The sequence below is a fragment of the Cavia porcellus genome, unplaced genomic scaffold (assembly GCF_034190915.1).
Source record: "Cavia porcellus strain 051 isolate PalLab524CR breed Dunkin Hartley unplaced genomic scaffold, mCavPor4.1 scaffold_5, whole genome shotgun sequence".
Classification (NCBI taxonomy): domain Eukaryota; kingdom Metazoa; phylum Chordata; class Mammalia; order Rodentia; family Caviidae; genus Cavia; species Cavia porcellus.
The window spans coordinates 82,359,566-82,387,107 of NW_026947488.1; the positions used below are offsets into that span (position 1 = coordinate 82,359,566).

At 37.3% G+C, this 27,542-nt stretch overlaps 1 protein-coding gene across 1 annotated transcript in view; it reads left to right on the forward strand.

The window, feature by feature from the left end:
- Window positions 1-27,542, forward strand: part of Lekr1 (leucine, glutamate and lysine rich 1) — a 188,704-nt gene that overhangs the window by 156,499 nt on the left and 4,663 nt on the right. The window contains 2 exon segments of the mRNA XM_063249239.1: window positions 9,153-9,317; window positions 12,700-12,999. Coding sequence (XP_063105309.1) covers window positions 9,153-9,317; window positions 12,700-12,999 — 465 coding nt within the window.

A 27,542-nucleotide genomic window follows, 5' to 3' on the forward strand; every position in this document is an offset into this window, starting at 1 on the left:
AAATGGCCAAAAATTGAAAGCCTTTACTTTAAAATCAGGCACAAGACAAGGATGTCCTTTATCACCTCTCCTATTTAATATAGTACTGGAAGTACTAGCCAGAGCAATTAGACAAGAGAGAAAAATAAAAGGGGTAAAGATAGGAAAAGAAGTTAAATTGTCATTGTTTGCAGATGACATGATACTCTACATAGAAGACCCCCTAAACTCCATTGAAAGACTCTTAGATATAATAAATAAATTCAGTAATGTAGCTGGACACAAAATCAATACTCAGAAATCAATAGTATTCCTATACACTAACAACAAAATCACAGAGAGAGAAATAAGAGAAGCCACACTCTTCACACTAGCAACCAAAAAAATGAAATATTTAGGAATTAGTCTTATGAAAGAAGTGAAAGACCTATACAGGGAAAATTATAATACACTGAAAGAAGAAATTGAAGATGATCTCAGAAAATGGAAGGACATCCCATGTTCATGGATAGGAAGAATAAACATTGTGAAAATGGCCATTCTCTCAAAACTGTTATACAGATTCAATGCAATCCCAATAAAAATACCATCAACATACCTTATAGATCTAGAGAAATCACTCCTAAGGTTCATCTGGAACCAGAAGAGACCTAGAATATCAAAGGCAATTCTAAGCAGCAAAGGCAAGGCAAGAGGCATAACAATCCCTGACTTGAAGTTATACAAAAAGCAACAGTAGTAAAATCAACATGGTACTGGGATCAAAACAGAGCAGAGGATCAATGGAATAGATTAGAAGATACAACCACAACTACAAACACACTCAATCACCTTATCTTTGATAAAGGAGCCAAGCAGGTTCACTGGGAAAACGACAGTCTTTTTAATAAATGGTGTTGGAAAAACTGGTTCTCCATTTGCCGAAAACTAAAACTTGACCCAAGCCTATCACCATGTACTAAATTAAAATCTAAATGGATCAAAGATCTGAATATTAAAACAAAAACACTAAATCTATTGGAAGACAAATTAGGTAGAAACCTTGTAGACGTAGGGGTAGGTAGAGAATTCATGAACAGGACTCAAGCTGCACGGGAAATACTTCCCAGAATCAATAACTGGGACCACCTCTTATTAAAAAGTTTCTGTAAGTCAAAAAAAATCTCCAGCATAGTGAAAAGAAAACCCACAAACTGGGAAAAGACCTTAGTGAACTCCCCCTCAGACAAGGGACTTTTGTCTAAAACATATAAAGAATTAAAAAAACTCAGACCCCCATAATTCAAAGACCCAATCCAAAAATGGGCATCTGAAATGAATACACACTTCTCAGAGGAAGAAATACAAATGGCAAATAAATACATGAAAAAATGTTCATCATCATTGGTTATTAGGGAAATGCAAATTAAAACCACACTGAGATTCCATCTCACTCCTGAAAGAATGGCCAGGATCAAGAAAACCAACAACAACAAGTGCTGGAGAGGCTGTGGGGAAAAAGGAACTCTCCTACACTGCTGGTGGGAGTAGACTAGTACAACCTTTATGGAGGTGAGTCTGGAGATTTCTCAAAAAGCTGGGATTGGAAGTCCCATTTGTTCTAGCTATTCCACTTCTAGGCATATTCCCAGAAGAACCGAAAGCATCATACCACAGTGATATATGCACATCTATGTTTATAGCAGCACAATTTGTAATCGCCAGATCTTGGAAACAACCCAAGTGTCCATCAACTGAGAAATGGATAAAAAAACTGTGGTATTTCTATACTATGGAGTACTACTCAGCTATAAAGAAGGATCACATTGAGGTATTTATCAATAAATGGGCGCAGCTTGAAACCATACTCATAAGTGAAATAAATCAAACTCGCATCTGTGAACACCGAATAGTTTCCCTAGTATAGGAAATGATTCAAATATATAAAAGTATGTGGTAACCATGATTCCCCATTATGTGGCCTTGAAGCCTTATAAAGTTTTCACTGATTAATTGGAATGGCTTTATTTTGGGCTATTTGATATTATGGCCTGTGATGCAGTGAACAGCTATTTTGAAGACAACAAGACATCATAATAGCTAGTGCTGATTTAATACCATCTTGTTTTGAAGCCGCACCAAACTATGGCTCTTCTGTCTCCATAGATTTTATCATGTTGTATCTTGCTGGATTTTATCGTTTGTGGTAGTATAAACAAAAATTGTTATAGGCAAAGAGACAATATAGAAACCATTGTTCATTTTTCTGTTAGCTGGTTCTAAATACTCTACAATGCTTTCATCCACTTGAATGGTGTTACATTGTCTTGATACGTTTGATGCTATAGCATATGAAGTTATATTCAAATATTTCAAGGAAAAAGACACTATGGTAACTACTATTAAGTCGGGTTATTTGGTGGTGAAGCAGTAGGTTGCTGAAAGTGTCATGCTTTAACCTGTATTGTTATGTTGTTATGCCCCCTTTTATCTCAACCTCTCCCTTATTCATTAAAAACTTATTTAATTTTTTAAATTTCTTTTTTAAACTAAGGGGAAAAAAGAAAAAAAACTAGCAGGATATATTATAGTAACTTTTTTGATTTCTTATTAACTTGAAGTTCTGTAATACCCCCATTATCTCGTTTTGACTGATTAGACTCTTCTGCTCTGTATGAAAGTATCAAGTATCAGAGTATAGGCAACTACTTTGAAGGCAATAAGATTCACTATGATGCCCATTCTGGTTTGACTATTATCCTCTTTTGAGGTTCTGTAGGATTTACAATGTTTAGGTTTTATTAATCTTATTCTCTACTGTTTTGTTCAACTTTATAATATCTAATGAGATAGACAATTCTTCTTAAGGAAGCAAGAGGCATTATGGTAACCATTGTTGATATCCTTGTGCTCTGTTTTTACATCATGTGCTATGTCTATCCTTGGTTTTGACTGACAGCTTTGTTTTATCATGCTTGATTTTATTCTCTTACAAAAAAAATTAAGAAGATCTAAGGGAGCAATAAAACCCAAAATGTGTAAATTTTGTTGTAATAAAGAGAGGGAAAAGAAGTGCCCTAAAGGATACAACAGCAAGTGTGTTTAGGTGTGTAAAATAGAAGACCATATTAATATTTTTGATTGGATTACTGAACACACCTATTTGCAGTCTCACTGTTTGAATGTTCACTTTGTATGCTTTGATCCTGTGACCTGAAACACCGTTTCTAAGATGATAGCGTGTAATCTATTAAGTGGTGATAGCTTACTGTTTTTTTTCTTTTTGTAGTTCTGAATTACTTGTACCCTTACACTGTTCTGTTTTATTCTGCTTTTTTTCTCTTTTTCCTTTTAAATAAAAAGAAGAAGAAGAAGAAGGATAAGCTTGAGACATTCCTAGTGAATCAATACACCTTGAGGCCATACTCTTAGGTGAAATAAATCAGACACACATGTAAATACTGCATTGTTTCTCTGGTATTTACCCAAAAGTGTAAATAAGAAACAAAATATGTAATAGGTATTGTGAAATAGGAAGAAAATGTTCAAACAGGAAGAGGAGCAAGGGAGGGACGAGGGGGAAAGGAAAGAAGGAAAAGTGAAAAAAGAGAGAAAGGAAAAAATGGCAACAATTTTTGTAAATAAGGAGGGGAGGAGGAGTTGAAGGGAGGATAGGGGAATGAGAAAGAAAAAGAAGGTATATCATGTACAGATTCAAATTCTCTATGACGAATGTGATCATTGTGTGGATCTAAAATGTACCAATACAATCTGATTAAAAAAATAAATACAAAGTGAAGGCTAGTGAGAAAAAAATCAAATTGGTTAAAGGTAAAGGATGTAAAACACATAAAATGCTAAGACAAAAGAAATCAGGAGTATCTCCATTACCACCAGATGAAGCAGATTTCAGAGGAAAGAAATCAAAATGTTTGGGATATTGCTAGGGATGAAAAAGGTCATTTCATAAGGACAAATGAGTGATTTCACTAGGAGGATATAATAACCCTATGTGTCTGTTCACCTAATAACAATTTACAAATACATGAGGCCAAAATTGATATAACTGCAAGGAAAAAATAACTTATGCATAATTAGTGCACAATTAGGATGTTAATATATCTCTCTGCCAATACTTGATAGAAAAATAGCCAGAAATAAGAAAGAAAATATAAGAAAAATGGTATAATAATTTATTTTTAAGAACTACGTTTAACCACACTACTAACAAACTTGACCTAGTTGACAGTTATAGAATTCTCTGTCTAACAGCAGAATACATTATTTTCATAGTACATGACACGTTTACCAAAATGGATGTTATTGATGTTATGAATAAGTGTTGATAAATTTTATTTTATTTAGTTTTGCAAATTGAGATAGTGTAGTGAAATTGGTACAGAACTTCACAGCAGGTTACCGGGATAACAGCAATAGGTATCATAGTATATCTCATTATCATCACAATAGTTGTTCTTTCAATCACATACAGCAAAATAAAATGAAGTACAGAACATTATAGAACTTATCAAAACAGAATATTGAATAGAACAGTGCCATTGATTAGAATAAAGCCAAAACAGCAGTAAAAATATTTGCCTTAAAAAAGATGGTAGAAGGAAATCCCCCTTATTTGCTATATTGCATATGGTCAACCTCCCAAGAGATGCTCAGATCTCTGGTTCCCATTTGCTAAAGGGGGGCAGGAGAAGTGGGATGTTTGACTCTAAGCCCATGCACCAGTAGACTCACTATTGCTTAACAGGGAGGAGGCTGATTGCTTGATTTCCCAGTGTCCTAAGTTCCAACATGGCATGGATCTCAGGAGACGCTAGTGGTTCTCCCCCTGGAGAGGCTGCAGCCTGCCACACCACAGCCGCTTACCAGGGAGGCGAGCTGCTTGCTTGGTTCCCCAGCATCCTAAGTTCCAACATGGTGCGGATCTCAGGAGACACTGGTGGTTCTCCCCCTGGAGAGGCCATAGCTACGTTGATAAATTTTAAAGGATTCAAGTCACACAGATTGTTTTCTCTAGCCACAATTGAACTAAATTAGAAATGATTATCAGAACATCACCTGAGGGCTGGGAATATAGCTTGGTAGCAAATATGAGGTCTTGAGTTCAATTCCTGATGCCAAAAAAAGAGTAAGTTATTTGAAAAATTCAAAGTATTTTGAGACTAAGTAATTACTAAAGGCATGCCCTTAATTGTGCCATACAGACATGTGGAAAGATGGGTTACATGGGAAAATAAAGCATGCTGACCATGGAGTCTACCAGAAACTTCTGGGTAATACACAGCCTTTCCACATTACACTAGTGCTCTGATATGAATGAAGTCACTTAATCTTCTAAGCATATATCTTTTTCTTCTTCTTCTTCTTCTTCTTCTTTTTTTTTTTTTTTTTTTTTGTACTAGGGATCAAATTCATGACCTTGCACTTACCAGGCAAGTGCTCAAGCCACTGATCTAAATCCCTGGCCCCTAAGTATATTTCTTAATCTATACAATCGGAACAGTAGTTTTCAACTAGTACTATCTTTTACCTTAGGGCTGGGGATTTAGCTCAGTGACATAAATGTCTGCCTTGCAAGTGCTCAGTCATGAGTTCGATCCCCGGTACTGATTAAAAAAAAAAAAATCAGAGTTTCCCCACAATTATAAAAATCAGTTATTATATACAAAGGTTTATGCTATATATGTGCATCATTGTCAAAATAATTTATTTTGCATAAATTATCCTGCCATCTAAGATGCATTAAACTAATAGCTTATGTAAAAACATAACACATAACTTGGCATTCATTCAGCTTCTCAACGGCAAATAATGAGTTCCTTAAGCAAATCATTGTGTGGGCTCCTCACTTAGTTAATCAGATAATGAAGGAACCAGGAGTCTCCTGGTTAGTAGCACAGTAACTCTACGTCAATACATTCCAGTGGCTTTTGACATCATGATGTGGCATCCTAAAGTTTGGGAAATCTCACCTGAAGCTCATCACTTTCTCTTTCTTAAATTATGCAAATTAAAAATCAAGCCAATAGTAGTCACTCTTCTCCTGTCTGCCTACAGTGGCCTTTCTTTTCTGTAATGCCCATTTTTTCTTTTTATCTGTTTTTACTCACAGTAATGACAATGACTGTTTTGTGGACAAAAAGATCTCACTTCCTGACCTGCGTGGAACAGAACATTGTGCTCATTCAAGCCATTACCTTTTTTTCCCGGAAGGCTTCCTTTCTTTCATCTACATCAAGAGACCCCACTCATTTCCTAAATGACCTCTTCTCCAAAATATAATTAAAGGGCTTCTTTTTTTTTTCTTTTTTAGAACAGAATATATTTATTGAGAGAGAGAAAGTTTCTGTAAAGGACTTCTTTTTAAAAACATCTCTTTTAAAAGGTGCTTCTAGAGTCTTACTGTTATCTAATTTGTAGTTTGTCCTGTCCCATTTAGTTTGCTTTTATTCTCATTCTCTTATTTTGAGCAGCCTGTCCATACTTTGAGATACGTATATTTTCTCTAAAATAATTATTTGTAGGATCCACCACAGTTACCACAATTTGTTAGGCTCTACCACACAAGAGATTTTTAAAATTTTTTTTTACTGCTTGATATATTAGTACTTTGGCATACATTTTCTTGAACTTCTTAAAAAATGTTAGGTTATGTTTTACAAAAATAAGTGTCAGAGCATCTTGTGAACTGTAAAGTCTTAAAGTTATATTTTCCCATTTTTCCAAATATTTTGCATCCGACTTCTTCCTTTCATGTCTTTGACTTACCTACCCAAGTGTGGCTGAAGCATAAAGATCTAAGGAAGAGGGGCTGGGGATTTAGCTCAGCCGCATAAGCACCTGCCTTGCAAGCAGGCAGTCGTGAGTTCAATCCCTGGTACCGATAAAAACGAAAAAGACAAAAAAAAAAAAGATCTAAGGAAAAAAACAGGGAAGGCAAGCTGGAGAGTTCCAGAGCTGCCATAGACAGAGTTCAGGTTGCACCCTGCATAAAAGCCCTGGCCAAAGCTGCGGAAGCAGCCCTGCGCTCAGCTCACCAAGTCCCCACCTAACATGAGATTGTTTTCATCTGAGGAAAGCAGTGCTGTCCGTTTGCACAAAGATGTCGTGTAGCCTGGTAGTGTGGGGAGTTTCCTAATCCACTGAGAAACCTCTAGGAGGGACTAAGTGAATCTAATTTATATTGTGTAAAGAACACTGTGCCATGTGTAGCGTGGATTAGACAAAGGCCAGAGTGGAAATGAGTCGGATCAGGAGATGAAGGTGGCCAGAATTGGTGTGGTAAAAGGAGAGACCCAGAGGAATGGATGGATCTCAGGCATCTTTAGTTTGGTGTGAAGGTAAGAAAAATGATGTTTCAGTTACTCGGTTGAACAACTCAGTGTAGGGCAGTACTGATTTCTGACTGTGTGGCTGGCTGGGAGAGAAAAAGGCCTTGGGGGAGAGTGTTATGGCAAGGCTTCGGGGCTTATTGGAGACACCTGTAAGTTGTCTAAATGGCTACCTATCCACAAGGGGATGTAAGTACCTGATGGTCAGAAAAGCATCTATTTTTTGAGTGCTTCCCTTGTCTTAAGCAGTCTGAGAGCAACCCATCTAACTATTCTAGAATGTTCCTAAAAGCTCATCAGTAGCTTTTTATTCAGACAATCCAGAAATTTATTTTGAGAGTCAGAATGCCTCCTCACACTGAATATAAACATAATTACTGGGCCAGGGATATAGCTCAGTGGCACAAGCACCTGCTTGACAAGCACAAGGTTCTGAGTTCGATTCCCAGTACCAAAACAAAACAAAAAACCAATGTAATTACTATGCCTTTGGCACAGGTCTGTGTCTAATGCAGTAAATCTAACTCACCCATGCTGGGGCTAATCTTTTTTTAAATTTAATTTAAAAGCTTTCCTGTAAACTTTCTTGGCAAGCTTTCTTGTCTAACACCCATGTGTCAGTATTCCCTGAAGATAATTAAGGGATAATTTCCTCCTCTTAGAGACCAGAATCACAGTCAGTCAAGTCTGACTTTTTTCCCTCCTCATTTGCCTGGCATTTATCCCAATGAGCGTCTATAGCCACAGCACGGCAGAGTGGAAATCTACAGCTAATCTGTTACTGGGCTCTTTCCTTTAATCCCAGTGGATGAACACCAAGGTGTGAATGGCTCCAGTGCTATAGGTTTGTTCTCTGACTCAGTGTAGTAGACAGAGCCAAACCATCGGGTAAAAACCACATGGAGGAAGATGTTGGCTCAACTAAAGGAAAAACTGCCTAATGCTCAATGTTGTCTTAAGTGGAAACGCCTGCTGGGGAAGGAGTGAGCTGTGGTTTCTAGAGGTGTGAGGCACACAGAAGACTGTCATTTGGTATAGATTCCATAGAGGAGACTGAAGGGTCACAGTATGCAAGTAATCTCCACTGATTGTTGGATTCCTGCTCATGTAAGAGCTTTGAACAGGTGCTTCACCTCATTTAATACTCATAATGACTCCCCAGAGAACTAGTTATAACCCCGTTATGGTCACACTTAGGATCACACATCTAGAAAGTGACAAAACCAGGATTTACGGCCAAGATTTAAACTCAATTCTGATTCAAACCAAAATCCTTGTTTTTTCTTTCTATAATTCACAGAAACTTGAGATGGAACTGGGGGATTTTTAAGGTAACCTCTAGCACTCGGATATATATATATATATATATATATATATATATATATATATATATTCATGACCTATGTAAAGAAAGGGCTATTTGAAAAATCAACATTTGCATTTTATACCTCTGAATTGTCACCTGAACTCAGTCAAAGGGCATCAAAATCTGTTTTTTTGGGGGCTATGGATTGCTGGCAAGGACTGAGTTTATAGTATAAATGACTCAGTTCTTAGTCATTTAAATATGAATGATTCGGCTTTTAGTGTTTCTGAAAACTGCCATAATATATATATAGTCCTAACTTCTCTACTAATTTTACAGTTTTAGAAAATCTTAGGTCTTGGAATATTTGCCTCATGTTCAGTTTTTCTCACTAAAGTTCTAAGTTAGAATTTTTTGATACTAGAAAATTTTAGTTCAATTAAATACTGTTAGATTTTTTAAAATATTAAAGTGAAAATAAATATATGTACTTATTTTAAAGTATAATGGTTTCATGTGTGTTACATTCTGTTTTCTAGATTGAAGCTGAACTTTCCAAGGAAAGAGCCCGACATTTAGTTGAGTTCGAAGAGCAAGCTCTTCTCTTTAAGAAAGAAGCAAAACTGGAACTTGATATTGAAAAAGAAAAACACCAAGAAATAATCCAAAAGTATAAGAAAGAACAAGAAGAGCTACAAATGAAGGTGTATAATTGCCATGTTCATTATCTAATGTGTTTGGAATTACAAATGTTGGTGTTTCCTCCTAAGAACACTACAATATTTAAAACTCCTTTAGCTGCCTTGGACTGTGCCTTGGCTCTGGCCACACAGCAAAATGGTTTGGCTATTCTCCACCATGGATAATTGACACGAATTATATAAGCATACAGTCCTCCTGCACATGGATTTTCCTACTGAAATTAATTTACCTTTAATGCAGTGTAAATTATATAACTAATACTCAGAGTGGCCAATACTTCAAATAATGAACATCAAAAGATAAGGTGGTATTAAGCAATTAACATTTTCCCAACTAAAGCATATCCTTTTTAATTGCAGATTTTCTCAACTCTAAACATTTTTAATGCAGAGAAACATTTAAAAAATGTAATCATACTTACCTGATTTCTTAGACCATGTGTCCTGCATGTAGTTTTAAGATTTTGTTAAGCTTTCTGTTTTTATCTTGCTGTTTCATTTTGTTTTGCTGTACAAAGGACTGAACTCAGGTCCTTTTTATTGAGTTATAGCCTCAACTCTTTTTTATTTCTTTTCTTTTGAAACTAGGTCCCTATATTGCCCAGTTGGGCTCAAACGCACAATCTTCCAGCTGCAGCTTTCCAAGGTGCTGGGATGGTTGGTGTATGCATCCACCCCTGGCTGGTCTGTCTTTTTAGTACAGTGGTATGTGTGTGTGTGCATTAAGACCAAGAAGGAAAATCTTACTTTAAGTAAACTCATCAGGAGGCCATGTTGGATTGACAACTGGTGGTCAATTTTTAATACCAGCAGAACTAAATCACTGTGGTGCCGATATGGAGGGTCCACCTGCGGGTTGTTGCCAACAACATCAAAGGAGACTGGAGAGGAAGAGGTGTGCTATTGGTTCTCTTGGAAAAACTTGTTGTGCTGGCTTTCCTGATAGGAACTTGGCTGTTCTTATCATTGGAGGAGCTCAGGATCTTGTTGTCACTGAGGATGGCTGTGGTACTATTCGGGGGGGCACTGAGGGGTAAGGAGCTCTTGTCCTTACTTTGAGCATCGCTTCCTGGCCCCAGTGTAGAACCCTTAACCTACTGGCACAGCTCCTTCATCCTCCTGGTACAGACTTTCTAGCTTCCACCACTGACCTTTGGGCCTTCCCTGTGCAAATTCTTGATGTCACCTTGGATGAGACATTGTTGTAGGCCTCCAACTGGCCTCATGGAGGACATTGGAATGGGCTCTAGTCTTCAGCTAGACTCATACTGGACATTCCATGTGATCCAAGCCCTCATCTATATTCTTTTTGTCTCTATTGTGTAGATAGATTTGCTACATTCTTTTTGCATTTGACTCTTTGGGATGAATGTTATAAAATAATCCTATAATTTATCTGTCCTATATTCCTTTCCCTTGCAAACCCTGACAAGTCCATGTTAATTAAGCCTCAAATAAGCCTGATGGTCTCTATTTGTGTAAAGGGGATTAAACCTATTTCAGTAGTCCACTGTAAACAGTAAGTAGGACCAGCTACCTGTTATATGAGCAGTGTAGCACATGACTCCACGCTCCGAAAGTCCTTGTGGTTTGGATTTAATCCTCTGCAGATGTTGCCTTAAAATTCTTGATAATTTTATCTTTGAATTTTTATTTTCATAAGTGAAATCCCATAGCAACAATGGAGCATCAGGTCACCTGCAGTTCTGATCTCCTCTAGCTAGGCCCTGCCTCTTCACTGTCTGGTCCCTGGTGTCCAAAGCTCCACTGAGTCTCCTCTTGGCGTTCTCCCCTCAACTCATGACTACAACTGCGGTCTTGGTTGGCTCAGGATCCCATGGGAAGCGAATAGAGAGGCCCCAATTTGCCAGATGGTGCAGTTTCTCAAGAGAAGTCATAAGTCCAAACTTATGAAAAGTGAAAGCTCCTGATTTTTAAATGTCGATATCTTTTTAAAAAATCAAAACATATTTTTGGCTCTGTGAAACTTCTATCCCAGGATAACTTGCTCTGTTTCATTGTCAGCTCTACTCTGGATGATAAAAAGCATTGTTCAGATCTAGCAGTTACCATCTTCCCTTGTGGAGTAACTGAAAATAATAAAATAGTAATTTATAAAAGCACTAATTGTGGTGAATACATTTCTCCCAAAAGTTATTCCTTATGTGAACTTAACTTTGAAATAAATTTGGGATACATCACTCTTTTTAATAGTTCACAAAGTCCTTGGAACTTTGGTCTACGAATGTTTTCCAGATTCTTTGTGGACTGGTTTCTTGTTGTGCTAATATTTGTAATATGACAATGTCTGTGGTATAACTAATAAGTTTGTGCTTCACCAGAAGTAGTCCTGCTCTTATTTTTCTGTTCTTTGTTTTGTTTTTTAGAGAAGGATATTTTCCCTTCTGAAGATTTCATGCTATGAGGAAAAGCTTCTCCAAGTTATTTTCTCATTAATCTCATTTATCTAGAGTCACCACCTGAAGAAGCAATACATTTCACAGTAGTCTGGTATTTTCTCAAACTGCACTGTCCATTATGGTAGCCACATGTGGCTTTTATAGTTCAAATAAATTAGTTAAAATTAAGTAAAATTTAATATTCCATTCTTCAAGTCACTTTAATCACATTTCAAGTGCTCATAGCCAGTACTGATTCTCAAGAGCCAGTCCTGGACATGTCTTCTGAACTCAGTAATCAGAGGTATCACGTTGGTAGCTATAAAATATTTACAAAATGGGAAGTAGATGCAGAGTTGGCTGGCTTTTTGTTTTGTTGTAGTGTCATCATGGTTGTTTCACAGTCAGCTGTTAAACATTTACAGTATACCACTGTAAATAACTGTCTGTGGCTAGTGGCTGCCATGTTAGGTCACACAGAAGTTCTATTGAGCAGTGTTACTCTAGAAAGTATAGTGCCTGAGTGCCTCCTGCCATGATGTGTGAGAAAGAAAACAGTTACATCACATTTAAACTTACTAGTGTCGTACGAGGAGAACACAGCTGAGAGCTGTCCTTTCTGCAGCTCCTAACTGATCAGGCATCTCCAAGTCCCAAAGCCGAACTGCACAAGTCCAACCAGGCCCCTCATGTACTTGTCAAGATGTGAGCTATCCTTGGCAATTTAATATTGTCACAGAGATTTATATTTCCAAGAGTGTCCAAGTCATTAATGTGATGTTATTTTAAATAGAAGAAAAAATAAAATTTTATGTTAATTTTTCAAAAGAAAATCTTAAACCCTTAAGTATGTCACAAGATTTGTTTTCATCTAGTTAAAATTGCAAATTCACTGACGTATTTGAACAAACCTCTTAAAAATCATCAGATCTCCATGGTCACCTAAAAACTGCCACCTACCACCTAAAATGAGATTTGTCTTACAGATATCTGACTTGATCACGGGTGCTACAAGAGACCTAAGGCTGGAAGTGACTGCTCTCAAAGAAAAACTTCATGAATCCCATATCCGCTACACTGAAGAATCTGAGACAAAGAAAAAAGAAATTGAAAACCTTAGAAATTTAGTTGCAGAATTTGAATCTCGCTTAGAGAAGGAAATTAACAATAATGATTCAGTTTCCCAAGACTTGAGGAAGGAGATGAAACAGAAGTCAGATGAACTGGAAAGAGTAATGCTAGCACAAACACGACTGATACAGCAACTTAACCAGTCTCAGGAAGAGGTAGGTAGCAGCGCGTACCTGTGCAATTGTGTGTAACAGTGTATGTTCTTTTGAAAAACAAATAAAAACAAACATGAAGGCAGCTCCATGTTGTGGAAAGGGCCCTGGATTTTCAGTTAGGGACCTGAGAGTACATCCCGACTCTTAGAGGTGATTTAACCTCTGTAAGCTTGGCTTCTTTTTGTGTAAGCCGAGCAGGACAGGAAACTACGTGATCTCTAAGGTTTGCTCAGTGCCCAGTTCTGTGTTGCAAATAACTACATAAAGCTTCTAAGACTAGAAATATTTATATATTTAGTATGCCTTATTTGTTTGAATATTGAATCTTTGTTTAAAAAAAGCTTCTAAACACGTTTAATTTAAAAATTAGACAACATAAAGATAGTTTTAGTTAGTGTTTTACATTTCTGCCAGCCTAGACTTATAAAGTGATTTATATGCTTTAGTTTTATTTCTTATATATGTATGATTATTTCAACAATTTTTTTTAGAGTGGAGTAAAATTATTTTCATATGAAAACTTTTTTCTTATTTCTGAATCTGCTGAAATAGTGGGAAAATTGGTTTATTTCCTAATCACCCACATTATATTACATTGTAATGTTTAATCTATTTGTGACAACACAGCAAATAAATGCAGGCGGAGGAAGATTCTCAATGCTACTTGAAAGTAACATTTTTCTTGGTTTACTGACATCTTAATAAAGAAATAAGAGGAAAGTACTAGTGGTATCAGTTACCAACAATAAATAGAGCTATGTCCTATTTAGCTAATGTTCTTGCTATATTTAAATTCCAACCATAAATATGAAGTGAACCGCTTACAAAATAAAATATGGAATGGGCAAAATACTAGGTAAAAATAATGCCTAAGACAGCTCTGTAAATTTGAAAATTATTTACATGTTACAGATGAGAAACTTATTGAAAGAACTAGAATTATTTCTGTAAGTTCACACAATTTGGCAGAGCCTAGATTCAAATTTCACTTGCTATGTTAGGGTGTTTCTTCCTTCAGGAAACTTGTATTCTGGTGATTCTGCTTCTAGATTTCAAGATGACCTCAAGCTTAACATGCAGTATCTCTTGGCCTCATTCATTTATCCATTTTTCTTTTAGAATGAAAAACAAAACCAACAACAGAAAACACACTCTTTCCTGCAGGTGGCAAGGAGTCAGGTGACAGGTATCGCGTGGGGAGACAGGAGCACCCCCTCCCCTAGAAAGCAAGCCACTCGCCAGTGGAGCACACACATAGACTCAGCTCCACTGCGGGACGGAACAGGAGAGAGGCCATGCTGAGTGTCACAGTGAGACAGCAGTGATAAAGTTCCAGAGAAGAAACAGCAGGTTAGAGCTGAGAAAGGTCAAGGCAACTAGACTAGCAGGTCTGGATTCCGAAAGAAATGGCACTATAGAAAGTGAAGAAAAATCAGGGCCAAGCAGAAGTGCAGATGAAGAGTCACATTGGTAATATACCATTATTCTTTTAGTAAGCAGGCACTGAGCTAGGTTGGCCCTGTGAAGGACTGTGCACAAAACAGATACCTTCCACTTCCTGCCTTCAGAGAGAAAATTAAAGAAGACTTGGATGAATGATTAAAATAACTCAAGAGGAATTATCTGAATGCAAATTTTTTCTATGAAAAACACTAAGTGCTAAACAATTTGCCTTGAGAGCCTGGATTCATTACTTACTGTTACTTGACAGATTACCTTCAGATCAGCAAATAACCAACATGTATTATCGCTTCATTTCTGCGGTCAAGAATCCAATGTGGTCCAGTTGGACACCTCTGGTTCAAGATCAGACATAAGCTGGGTGTCAAGGTGTCTACAGGCTCCAGGCTAATCTAGAGGTTCAATTGGGTGGGTTCTGGCTCATAAATGTGGTTGCTGGCAGGGTTTATTTTCTCACAGGTTGTTGAGTAGGGAACCTCAGGCTGTGGTCCAGAAACCGCCCCAGTTCCTTGCTACAGAAACCTCTCCACACAACCTCACAGTGTGTCAGCTGGCTTCCCTCGTGCCACTGGCTGATGGAGAGGAGTGTCAAGAGAGAAGCCAGAGTCTGTTTTGCAACCCAGTCTAAAAATGGCACCCATTGCTACTGCTGTACTCTGTTTATCACAATGAGTCAGTGAGTCCTACCCACACTCAAGGAAAGTGAGCACACCAGGTATAAATATGAGAACAGCAGGGTTCACTGGGGTCACCTTAAAGCCTTCTATACACAGATCCTCTGAAGGTGATTTTAGCAAGAAAAACTAGGATAAAAGCAAAGAGCAAATTTCTTTACCTGACTAAAGGAGCTACATGTGGTGCTCATTCTGCTCATTAGTTGTGGAAGGAAGCCACGTGCAGTGTTTCATTCATACACACACACACACACACACACACACACACACACACACACACAGAGGCTTTTGAAAGGTAGATGTTAGGTTAGTATGTAAGTGATCATGGATTTTTATGATACAAGGGACAGAAACTCCCAGTCTACTAGATGTCCAGTATGAGTTCATGTTCTCTAAAATTGAAGAATGAATTTTAAGGACAATGGAGGTTTGGAGCAGAATATTTATTGAGAGCAAGCAAGCTTCTGTCCAAGAGAGACCCAACTCAGTCTTCTCTAGGGACTTTTATAGAGCAAAACCAAGTGATGTGGGTCCAAGGTGGGGAAAAATAGAAACTCGCAAGGCAGGTGGACAAAAGGTGGGACAGAACTATGGTCAACTAGTAAGATTATGAGTGTAATTGCGCAGATAAAATTGATTAACTCAGGATCCAATGGGGAAGTGAGTCTCATGGCAAGAGGGTGTGAATACAGAACAGGGCCTTTGGCTGTATGGGGTTGAGTTAGTGTCTCCTGGCTTCCTCAAGGCCCCAGGAATACCTATTTAGAATATCAATCGCTGATGTTTATACTTGGGTGTGGCTACATTTGTTTTGTTTTTTGTTTTGATATCTGGCTCCAAGCAGATGTCTGTGTCCTTCAAGGTTGCAAGGTATCTGGTCTTGCTCACTGGCTCCTTCAAGGGCCCAGCCCTGTCTGACTGCCTATAATATTTCTAATTAACTCAGCTGCCTATAACAGTTACTAGAGAGGAAAAAAAAGATTATCCTAAAACTAAAGGAAAGCTAGTTAAGGAAATTGGGGACAATTTCCTTTTGTGAGAGGGGAGGGTTAACTAGGTTTTCACTAGAAATTACCAAAAATAACCTCAAAGTTAAATAATTAGAATTGAAATATAAGTAACTAAGGTTATTTTTCTGGCTAGGTTTGCAAAAGTTCAGGATATGCTTATAAAAATAGGAAACAAGCCAATAAAAGTGATAGGATGTATAAGCCAGAAAAAGTAGAGGCTATAAATAGAGATATATAAGGTGAAAAAGCAGTACTGTTTTTGTTTTTATTTTGTTTTTTGGGGATTTTTTGATCATGAATTCCAGACACTTGAAGTTTCTCAGATTCTGGAGAAATAAAGCTGCAAGTAGAGAACAAATTTCCATCAGAATGAAGACAAATCAATAGTCAAATAAGGAAGCTAATTAACGAGAAAAATCCTGTTCCTTGGAGAAGCCGAAGAGTGGGTGGAGTTTGATTTTAATTGCATGAAGAAAGCTCTTGAGAGTGAAAGGAAAGCTGAGGCCTCTGAAGGGCACCACGGGCCTTCCTGAGCGAGCAGGGATTATTGGTGGGACAATAGTGACACGTGAGGGAACAACAAAAAACAGTGCATGTCACCAAGAAGAGAAAAAACGGAAAATAAAAGTGCGCTGGAAATAGAAATGTGGGGAGGAACTCTTAAAAATTCTTACTGGGAAAAGACACATTGAAAAATAGGAGCATCAAAAGGAAAAAAAGAGGGGTTGGGGATTTAGCTCAGCGGCATAAGTGCCTGCCTTGCAAGCAGGCAGTCGTGAGTTCAACCCCTGGTACCGGTAAAAAGGAAAAAGACAAAAAAAAAAAAAAAAGTTTCAAAAAGGAAAAAAAAGAAAGAAAGGGAAATGAGAAAGTTACTGTTGGAGAATAGCACATTATCATTAAAGCCAAATTAAAGTGCCACACAGGTCACCGGTGCTAGTTTTCACTCAGTCTAGGTGCATGTGGCCTCACCTTTAGCAGGTTTTCTGTGATCCACAGGAAGGATCTGGGTGAATTAAAATGAAAGTAAAAACAAAAGCAAAAAATGCTCACAATCGCCAAAGAAAAACCAGGACAGAGTTTAACAGCTCTGTTGTTTTATAAAAACCATAGATGAGGGGCGAGACCAGAATTTTTAATTCTACAGTTTTTTGTAGCCTCAAAAATAGAAAATAATCTTCTCAGTTAAATATGAAGAATTGAATATATTTACCTTTACTTCATTTCTTTGCCATGAAAATGGCAGTGAATTCAATTAAAAAGTAAAATCCATGAAGACAGAGAAAATAAGAGAGAAATTGACACTAGATGAGAAAGATGTCAACAGAGTTTTGGAAAATAATTCAGCCAGAAATAGAATATTCAAACCTCATGTGAACATGACTAGGAATATGAAGGAATGCTCTCTGAATTATAAGTTTTTGGTACTTACCTTTTAACCTTTAATTTAAAAATTAAAAAGAATAAAGAATAAAGTATAAAAAGGACCTGTTAGGGAAGATAACAGAGACAAGAATAAAATTCAAAGCAAATAAGTAAAGCAAATAAGCAACAGAGTATGAACCTTAATGATCTCTCTTTTTTTTAAAGATTATGAGAAATGTTAAAAATTAAGAAAAAACACATTCTAGCTTAAACTTTAGCAACACATGCCTGGAACACTTCTATTTATTCTTCAAGTCTGCTATGCAAAGAAAGCTCTTCTATGTAGCTACAAAACCCCAAAGCAAGTGTTTTAAGGTTTTACTGCATGTTAATGTGTTCACTTAGCAGGTGTGTAGGTTTTTGTTGTTTTCATAGATGTGAAGAAGAAAACTCAAGCAGAGTGAAAAGAATACTTTTTGAAAAAGGAGTAACTATTAAATGGAGTGGTCAGAGGATTTTCTAAGGAAATCATGTTCAAACAGATACGTAGCATGGGAAAAAGTACTCCAGGCAAAGGAAGTAGCAAGTGTCAAGGTCCTGCAGCTTGGAAAACCCTAGGGGCCTTCAAGAAACCTCAAGGGGCTGGGAGTGTGGCCCACTAGTGGGATACTTCTCTAGCAGGTGCAAGGTAATGCCCTGGTTTGATCCCCAGGAAAAAAGAGAAGGAAGAAAAGAATGGAGGAAACAGGCCAAGAGTGGAGGAAGGGAGCAGGAGAAGAGGGGAGAAAAGAATAAAGGAAAACAAAAGAAACAACAAGGAAGTTGGTAAGTATTGCTTGAGCTTAGTAAGTGGAGGACAGTGAACAAAAACAAGAGATGAGAGATTTAAAATGGTGCAGTAGAGACCAACAGCAAAATACAGCTTCTTTGACACCTTTGAATCGAGATACCTAGAGGACAACTTAGCAAAGAAAAAAAGAAGTAGAGCTCCAGGAATCAAGAGAGAACCAAGAAATTACAGACAAACTGGAGAAGCAGAAGACAACACAAAGAGAAAAGAAGAGTCTAAACCCTAGTGCCAGTTCTCAGGGCAGGGAAATGGTCTCCGCTGACACAGGTATTGTAGTTGTTTTCTTCTCTCCCAGTGGTACTGGAGATTAAGTCCCAGAATGCTGGGTGCTAAGAAGACCCTCAAATGTTATGCTGAATAAGACAGAGAAGAGTCAAAATATGGAAACATAACCAAATCCAAGGTCACGTCACAGGGAACCTAATTAAAAGAGGCCCCCACTGTAGTGATCATTTCTCTACACCCTCCTTGATCCTCAGCTCACAGTGCAAGAACAAAAAACAAAAGAAAACAAGGCAGCAAGAGGCCCCCCAAACCCTGACTCTCAAAAGCTGATCTCACAGCCACGGAAGTGGAGAGAGACAGAAGCAAAGAATGCAAACACCAAATGCTCAAAATATCTGAAGAGCTTTTTAAAAAAGAAACACATAGGCAAATGCCTGTTAAACGAGCACAAGGATTTCACTGAACAGATAAAGGATTTTACCAATAAAATGTCAAGCTAGGTTGAAGATGAAGCAAATAGTGACTCAGCTGAGATTATCAAGACAGTACAAAACACAAATGACCATTTCAGTAGAATATGAAATATGAAAATATGAAAAGAAAATAGAGAACAGCGATATGAGACAATAAAGAGACAGTGTGGGTAGCACATTTGACCAGTGTAAGGCAGAGAATCAGAAGTAGAAGACAATGTGAGTGTAGTATGTCCAAATGTCAACAATACCCTAAAAGAAAGGACAAGACACCATGCAAGCTGTATTCAACAACTGCTAGATGACTTTTACAAAAAAAAAAACACACACACACAACTTTCAGAATTACAAACATAAAGGGAAAATGAGAAGATTCAAAGGTATAAAAAAGTATCCACTGAAATCATAGCAGAAAAATGTCCAAATCCAGGGAAAAAATGCAATATTCAAATACAAGAGGTGTATATAATCTCAAGTAGCCATGACCAGGGAAAAAACCTCTCTATGATACATAGTATTTTGAATTCCAGAAATTCAACAAAAGAAGAGAACACTAGAAGCTGTTAGCTCTTACAACTATGAGAGCTGTTACCTCTTATTCAGTAACTATAAAGGCAAGGCCACCAAAATAATTGTGTGTTTCTCGGCACAAACCTGAAAGGCCAGGAGAGCCTAGAGCAGTTTATCAAGCCCTAAGGAAAACTGTCAGCTCAGATATTTATATCCTGCAAAATTAGTCTTCAAATTTGATGGAGAAGAGTTTCTATGGCAAAGAAATTCTAAGGAAATACATGAGCACTAAACCAAGATTATAGAATTCTAGAGAGAGATAGAGGAGATACCAGTACCAAAGAGCCCAAAGGAAAGTATACAACTAAATGGGAAAAATAGTTAAACAAACAAGCATACATACATACATACATACATACATACATACATAGAGAGAGGAATGAGTACTAGAAAAATAATGCAGGGACAGGATTCAGTAAGCACCTTACAATAATAACACTTAATATCATTTAGCTCAGCTCCCCAATTAAAAGACATTCTGGCAGGCTTGATAAAAACACAAAATAAAATAAAAAATTCCCTACAGGAGACATAACATCAAAGAGAAAGTACACAGCCTAAAAGAAAGCATGGAAAATGATACTCCATTCAACTGGAGCCCGAAAACAAGCAGGCATAGCTATCTTATTTTCAAACAGCAGATTTCAAGCCAGAACTGATCAGAAGAGACAAAGATGGCCACTTTTGTAAATATCTATGCACTAAATGTCAGCACACTTAACTTCTTTTTTCCCTCTTTCTTAAATTTTAAAAACAAAGAAATGATACAGAATTTTTAAAAAAATAGGAAATTAACACTAGCTAATATATTGCATGTCATTATCTTAGAAGTAGTTGTTCAGGTTACAAGATTTAGGCATGAAAAAATGATAAACATATGAAGGCACAAACTGTTCTTTTCGATGCACTTACAGAGATTAGTAGTACAGTTAGTTATCTTGTATAGATATACATACACACATTCATGTGTACTTATATACATATAATCTTTTCCCTTCTTCCTTTTGTCCTTTTCCCTATCCCAGTTGTTCTTTCTTTTTTCAGCACTTTCTTTTTCATTTTTACAGTATCTATTGTACATTTTGGATCTTACTATTCTTTCAGTTTTTTGTTTTATTTTTATACTAGGGAAACTATGATATTTACACATGTGAGTTTGATCTATTTCACTTATGAGTGTAGTCTCAAGTTGTATTCATTTACCTATAAAAGCCTCAACAGTAATCTTTTTTATAGCTGAGTAACGCTGCATTATATGAAAATACCACATCCTTTTTATCCATTCTACAGTTGATGGGCATTTGGGTTGTTTCCAAGATTTAGCTGTTACAAATTGTGCTGCTATAAAATAGGTACACTTATATCTCCGTGGCATGATGTTTTCAATTCTAGGAAAATACCCAGGAGGAGAATAGCTGGATTAAATGGGACCTCCAATCCTATCTTTTTGAGGAGTCTCCACCTTATTTCCACAGTAGTTGAACCAGTCTACACTCCCACCAACAATGGAGAAGCATCTCTTTTTCCCCACAGCCTTACCAACATTTGTTATTGGTTGATTTCTTGATGGCAGCTCTTCTTTCTGGTTGTTTTAATTTGCATTTCTCAAATGACCAGTGATGGTGAACATTTCTTCATGTATTTATTTGCAATTTGTATTTCTTCATCTGAGAAATGTGTGTTCATGGCAGATGCCCATTTTTGGATTGGGTCTTTGAATTTGGGGGGCCTGCTGTTTTTCAGTTCTTTATATGTTCTTGATATAAGTCCTTTGTCTGAGGGACAGCTGGCTAAAATTCTTTCCCATTCTGTAGATTTGCTTTTTACTCTGTTGGCGATTTCTTTTGAACTGCAAAAACTTTTTCCTAAGATGAGATCCTGTTTCTTGATTCTTTGAAGTACAACCCATGTGATTTGCATTTTATTCATGAACTCTTTGCCTACCCCTATATCTGCAAGATTTCTATCTACCTTGTCTTCCAGTTGATCTAGTGTTTCTATTTTAATATTTAGATCTTTGATCCATTTTGACTTTAGTTTAGTGCATGGTGATAGATATTGGTCTAGTTTTCATTTTCAGCATGTGGAAAGCCAGTTTTTCCAGCACCTTTTATTAAGGAGGCTGTCTTCCAATGAACAATGTTTCATCCCTTTGTCAAAGATAAGTGGCAGAGTATCTTTGTAGTTGTGTCTGCATCTTCTAATATGTTCTGTTAATCCTCATTCTGTTTTTTTTTTTTTTTTTTTTTTTTTGCCAGTACCATGCTGATTTTATTACAGAAGCTTTGTAATATAATTTCAAGTGGGGGATTAAGATGCTTCCTGCCTTGCCTTTGTTGCTCAGAATCACCTTCGTATTGTAGGTCTCTTCTGTTTCCAAATGAAATTTAGGAATATCTTCCGTAGATCTGTGAGGTATGCTAACAGTAGTTTGCTCAAGACTGCATTGAATCTGTATAACAGTTTTGGGAGTATAGCCATTTTCACTGTGTTGACTCTTCCTATCTAAGAACAAGGGATATCCTTCCATTTTCTGACATCGCCTTCATTCTCCTTTTTTAGAGTATTATAGTTTTCAATGTTTAGATCTTCTACATCCTTTGTTAGATTGACTATTAAGCATTTCGGGTTTTTTGGACACTACTGGAAAGGTGTTATTTTCATAATTTCTCTCTCTGTGAGTTTGTTGTTTGAGCACACCCAATTTCATAAAATGAAAACTGCTAGACTTAACAGGGCAGGGGGCAGGTCAGCACCAGTACAGTGAACTGAAGTCCCCCACTCCCACAATCAGATAGGTCAACCAAACCCAAGCAAACATCAGAGTTAAACCATATCATTGAACAAGCAGACTTAACATAACTATGTTTCGCCCAACAACAACAGAATGTACATTACTGTCAACAATACATGAAACTTTTTTCAAAATAGACCATATCTGCAGCCATAAAGCATGCTTAAATAAAAAAAATTTTTGGAAATAATCCACTGCATACTGTCGGTTCATAGTGAAATGAAACTAGAAATCAACAGCACAAAAAGTCACAGAAACCACACAAATGCGTACAGTTTAAATAATGCATTATTGAATCATCTGTGATCACAGAAGAAATTGGCGAAGAAATTAAAAAGTACCTACAGTCAAATGACAATGAAAGACTTAATATCATACCAAACCCTAAAGGATACAGTGAAAGCAGTTTTAGGAGTGAAAGTTCTAGCTGTAAATGCACAAATAAAAAGCATAAATTGATCCCAAATAAATAATCTAATTATGCATCTCAAGGACATAGAAAGATAAGATCAATCCAAATATGAAACTAATACAAGGAATGAAATTATAAAGATCAGAGCAGAAACTAATGAAATTGAGACTAAAAAAGAAAAAATCAATATAGTGGATCAGTGAATCAAAGGCTTGGTTCTTTGAAAGGATGGACGGGATCTGGGGATGGCGGCGAGGGTGGGGGGAGTAAAAAGAATCAAGATGTGCTATGTATGTACCAATTCCCTACAATTAATGTATTTACTATGTATCACAATAATAAATTAATTTTAAAAGTTGAAAAAGAAAACAAGGTCAAAAGGGCTGGTTTATATACAGTTTTTGTGAATGAGGGTTTTGGGGTTTTTCCTGTGTGTGGAAAGCTTTGTAGGAATTTTGACATGACCTAACTTATCTTTATAGTATACCTCTGACTGTAGTATAGAAAACAAGTTGAATAGGGCAAAAATGAAATCAAGGAGATCTGTTTCAAGGCTCCTGAGGTTGAGAAGAGCAGTAATAAATGCTGAGAATATACTTCAGAAATAGTGTTTGGCTAATATGTGCAAGACCCCAGGATAAATTCTTAGCACTGGAAAATAAAAATGGATAAAGGATTAGATTTAAAAGCATTAATGGTTATAGGGTGAAGGAGGGCCAGGTTTGGGACGCATTTTGAGAATAAGGGCAACGGAAGTTATTGACAACTGGAGGATATGATCATAATATGAGTCCAACATAACTTCAAAGTTTGGAGTATCAGCAACTGGGCATGGGAAGGTAGGCTATCATTTACTAACCGAGGAATGCTAAAAACGGAATTCAGTTGGGGAGGCTATCAATGATTTGACTTGAAGCATGTTAATCTTAACATGCCCATTAGATATCTAATGGAGAAGTCACAGCACTTTTTTTCCTGGGGAAGCTGGCTGGAGATAACAGTTGGGGAGACATCCATATGGAGACATCCACATGGAGATGGGAATGAAAGACATCCCCCAGGGGCTGAGGTAATAAGAGAAGAAGGATGAAAATAGGCACTTCAACTTTTAGAAGCTAAGAAAAGAGGAAAATCTAGAAATGGTGACAGAAGTAGAAGAAAACCAGAAGAGAATCAATGACCCTAAAGGAAGAAAAAATTTAAAGATAGGAACATGCATCTTATAGAGGTTCCAAAAACCGTAGTTTCAGATGTGTATAGAATTAAAGTATTCAGAATTTTATTTAGTATAGTGCATATGCCCCAGAAATTTAGGGCAGCCTTTCCAATGCAAAGACATTAATGTTTCTGCCATGAAATAGCTGAATGTTCACTTAATGAAATAAAACTAGCTTCCTTTTAGGCTGGTCAGATTTTATCAACAAATATGATGAGTCACAAAATACTTCCTTCCAAAGATTTTTGGATGTCAAAATTGTGGGTAAAGGATTGTAGGTCTGTATTTGCTTTCACTACTACAGCTGTTGTTGTGGTTCATGGTGCTTTGCCTGACCAGTTCGTGGTGTCCTAGGTCTGTTTTTGTTTACAAAGCAAAGAAGGAGAAGATAAGTGTATCTCTGTAGAGTTACAGGTGCAGATGACAGGAAAAGTCATTGATGGGCTTGCTTCCAAACTGCTAACAGTGGTTACCTTTGGAAGTTAGGAAGAAATGGGCAAGGGTTTCACTTATGTACTTTTGAAAAATACTAAGATCATGGATTGATTTTAAAATTTGGAAAGGATCTAAATGTTTTCTCAATGTAAAACATTTTTTAAAAAGAAATCCAATTTATTTAGGAAAGTTTACTAGTAAACTTGCCAAGGATGTATTGATGTAAACCATAAGATGAAACAAGGAATACGTAATATTTATAGCTTATTTTTAAGCAAGATTTCCTTGGTTTGAGAATAAACATTTATTGTATTTGTGTGTTCAATCAGTATAGAGAAAACAGCACCCATTTCTCTGGTAATTCTGTCTGTGAGACGGTAAATCACTAAAGCAAGCGGTTCTCAGCTTTAGGGCACAATAAAATGAAAACACTGGGGTATCTTCCAAGTACAGCAAGGGATGAAAGGTATTTTCCTAGTCTCTGGCCCCATGGGGATGGGGGAGGGTGGGAGGAACAGAGCGGGACGACTCCTTGGCTTTGCTGGCAGGAAGGAAGAGGAAGAACTCAGAGTCCTGGCCACGGGCACAGGCAGCAGGCGCTCAGGCTGGGCTTCCACTCAGGAAGAGGGACATGTCAGAAAAGTGACAAAATGTGAAGAAATACGGAGAATTGTCTTTGTTTAACACTATTCAATTCTGACTTAAACTTAGATTATTAAATTAGAAAAGTACCCAGCTCCCATACTGTGAATATTTTGTCTTCAAAGGTTCTTCTTCCTCCTCCTCAAAATGTGCTTTTGAAGTTTATCTATCTGCAAGATTACTGTCCTGTTTTTGTTTATTCAGATATATCCATCATAGTTGGTTTTATTATGTTTGCAAACATTGAAACATAAAAATAATTTTAAGAACTACCTGTGTAACTCCATCTTACTTCCTGAGAAATTATTCAGATTTATTCATGCTGTATCAATAGACCATTTTCACTACTTTTCCGCAGCAATTTGGGCTAAACAGATGAGTTGAACAGAAGCTGTTGAATGGGAACTGGGCACATCCTTTGCTGACTCCTACTCATCTTTCTGGTTTCCACACCTTTTCCACAGAATTTGCTTTCACCTCAACTCCCTACACAGCTGGCTGACCACCCACTCCCCTGGGTAATATCTAGTTAGAGTTGGTGGAAACTGTGTGTAATCTGATCATTCCATGACTGGCTTAGACCTCCCTGAGTATACAGCATGAACAAAGTCACCCATCTGTGCTTATTCTTCACTGAGGACTTGCTTTTTCTGGCACGTTCCCCCAAATCATGCCAAATACAGCTGATTGTGGAACACCACAAACAGGATTCTCACCTTTAGAGTGATCAAGTTACCCGGCAAAGCCTTCTCTCACTCCTTCCACTGTTTTGGAATTGAAAGCAACCCAACTGTCACCAAGGATGAAAATGAAAACAAACATTAAAATAAGCCATTCTTACATCACGAAGAGCAGAGGAAATTGGCCATTTTCTAATATTAAAAATTTAAAACAAAGGGTGAGCTAATTTACATTTTCATTTTGACATTTACCTTCTCCATGGGAGTACAATTAAGCCATATTTTAATCCCATTGGAGGGGAACTTTATCTGAAAATATTGTAGAATTGTCTATAGATTATGCTTGCCACCAATCAGTAGAGAGTGAGGATCCAGAAACACTAATTCCCTCGCCCCTAGACCACTCCTTGTGATAGGAACCTCCTACATGAGAACTTTGAGCTTCTACTATCTTGGCTACTGCTCATCTTGTCCCACTCCGGCCATTTCCACAGAGCTAATAGAGAGATCTTCCTTCCTCACAGCTTTGACTGTCAGTCCCCATGAAAAACAAGCCTTTCAATGGCTCCAGATAGTCCCGAGAATTAAGTCAAACCCCTAGAGGTAATATGTTGCCCAAATTCTTCGTGATCTGACCTGCTCACTCTCCTATCTCAAGGCTAGTCTCTCCTGCCATGGTGCACCTGAACCCAAGTCATAACAAGCCATATTCAGTGAAAACTCATTAAAATTCTCCAATAGGCCAGCCTTCCTCTTCCCTAAATTGTTGAAAACAATCCAACCACAAGTGATGATTCTTTTCACGTATGATGGAATTTTCCACTAATGTGTCTACTGACTCTGCCACTTCCACATGGCCTCCCGTCATGCCCTGTCACACTTCACTCCTGAAATAGCAATCTCCTAAACCTGCAAGTATTCTATTTCCACTTTTCTACACTGTCACTGAATAAATTACAACATCTGAACTGCCTGCTGAGAAGCTAACGGTGGCAGAGTCTGAAGATACTGTGAGAGTCCCCAAAGATTTCATAGTGTTTTGGCACAGACAAAAATAAAATCCCCAATTTTGTATCCTGTTTTCAGTTCAGATGTTCTTCTGGTTTGGGAAATAATAGAAGGAGAATTAGTCCTTTGTTTTGAAAGCTTATAGCTTTGAAGGACAATGAGGTTCATAGCGGTGGGCCCCACACTGAGACAGTCAGCAGCCCTTCCCCAAACTCCGGTTTGCTGGTCCTCCACTCCCTTGGGAATACATCTAAGTGGGGTTGGTGGAAATTGTGTAATTGGAGAATTCCAGGACAGTTTCCGACCTCTTTGATTTTAATGTGTGAGCATAAAGTTGTGCCTGAGTCTAATGACATTTTGCTTGTTTTGCATTTGTTATTGAGACATCTTTGTTTCATACCTTTTCATTTTCTCCTTGTCACTTGCCTAAACTACTAAGTGACTTGCTTTATGTGTGTTTTCTGTGGAGCACTATTCCTCTCCTTTGAGACTTAAATTTAATTTTAGTAAATTAGTTAATTTTATTTTTCTCTAAATGAGAGCTCTTATCACATTCCCCATTGCTTCGTCTATCGTTTTGTATTACCGCACCTGTCATTCATGTGACCAACTTGTTAACCTCATTATTCATTGCTGTTCATTTTCCCTTTTATATATTCTAATATGATTAATTGCATCTCAGGGTTTTCTTAATCAAGGGTATTGTTACACTAATTCAGTGAAAGACA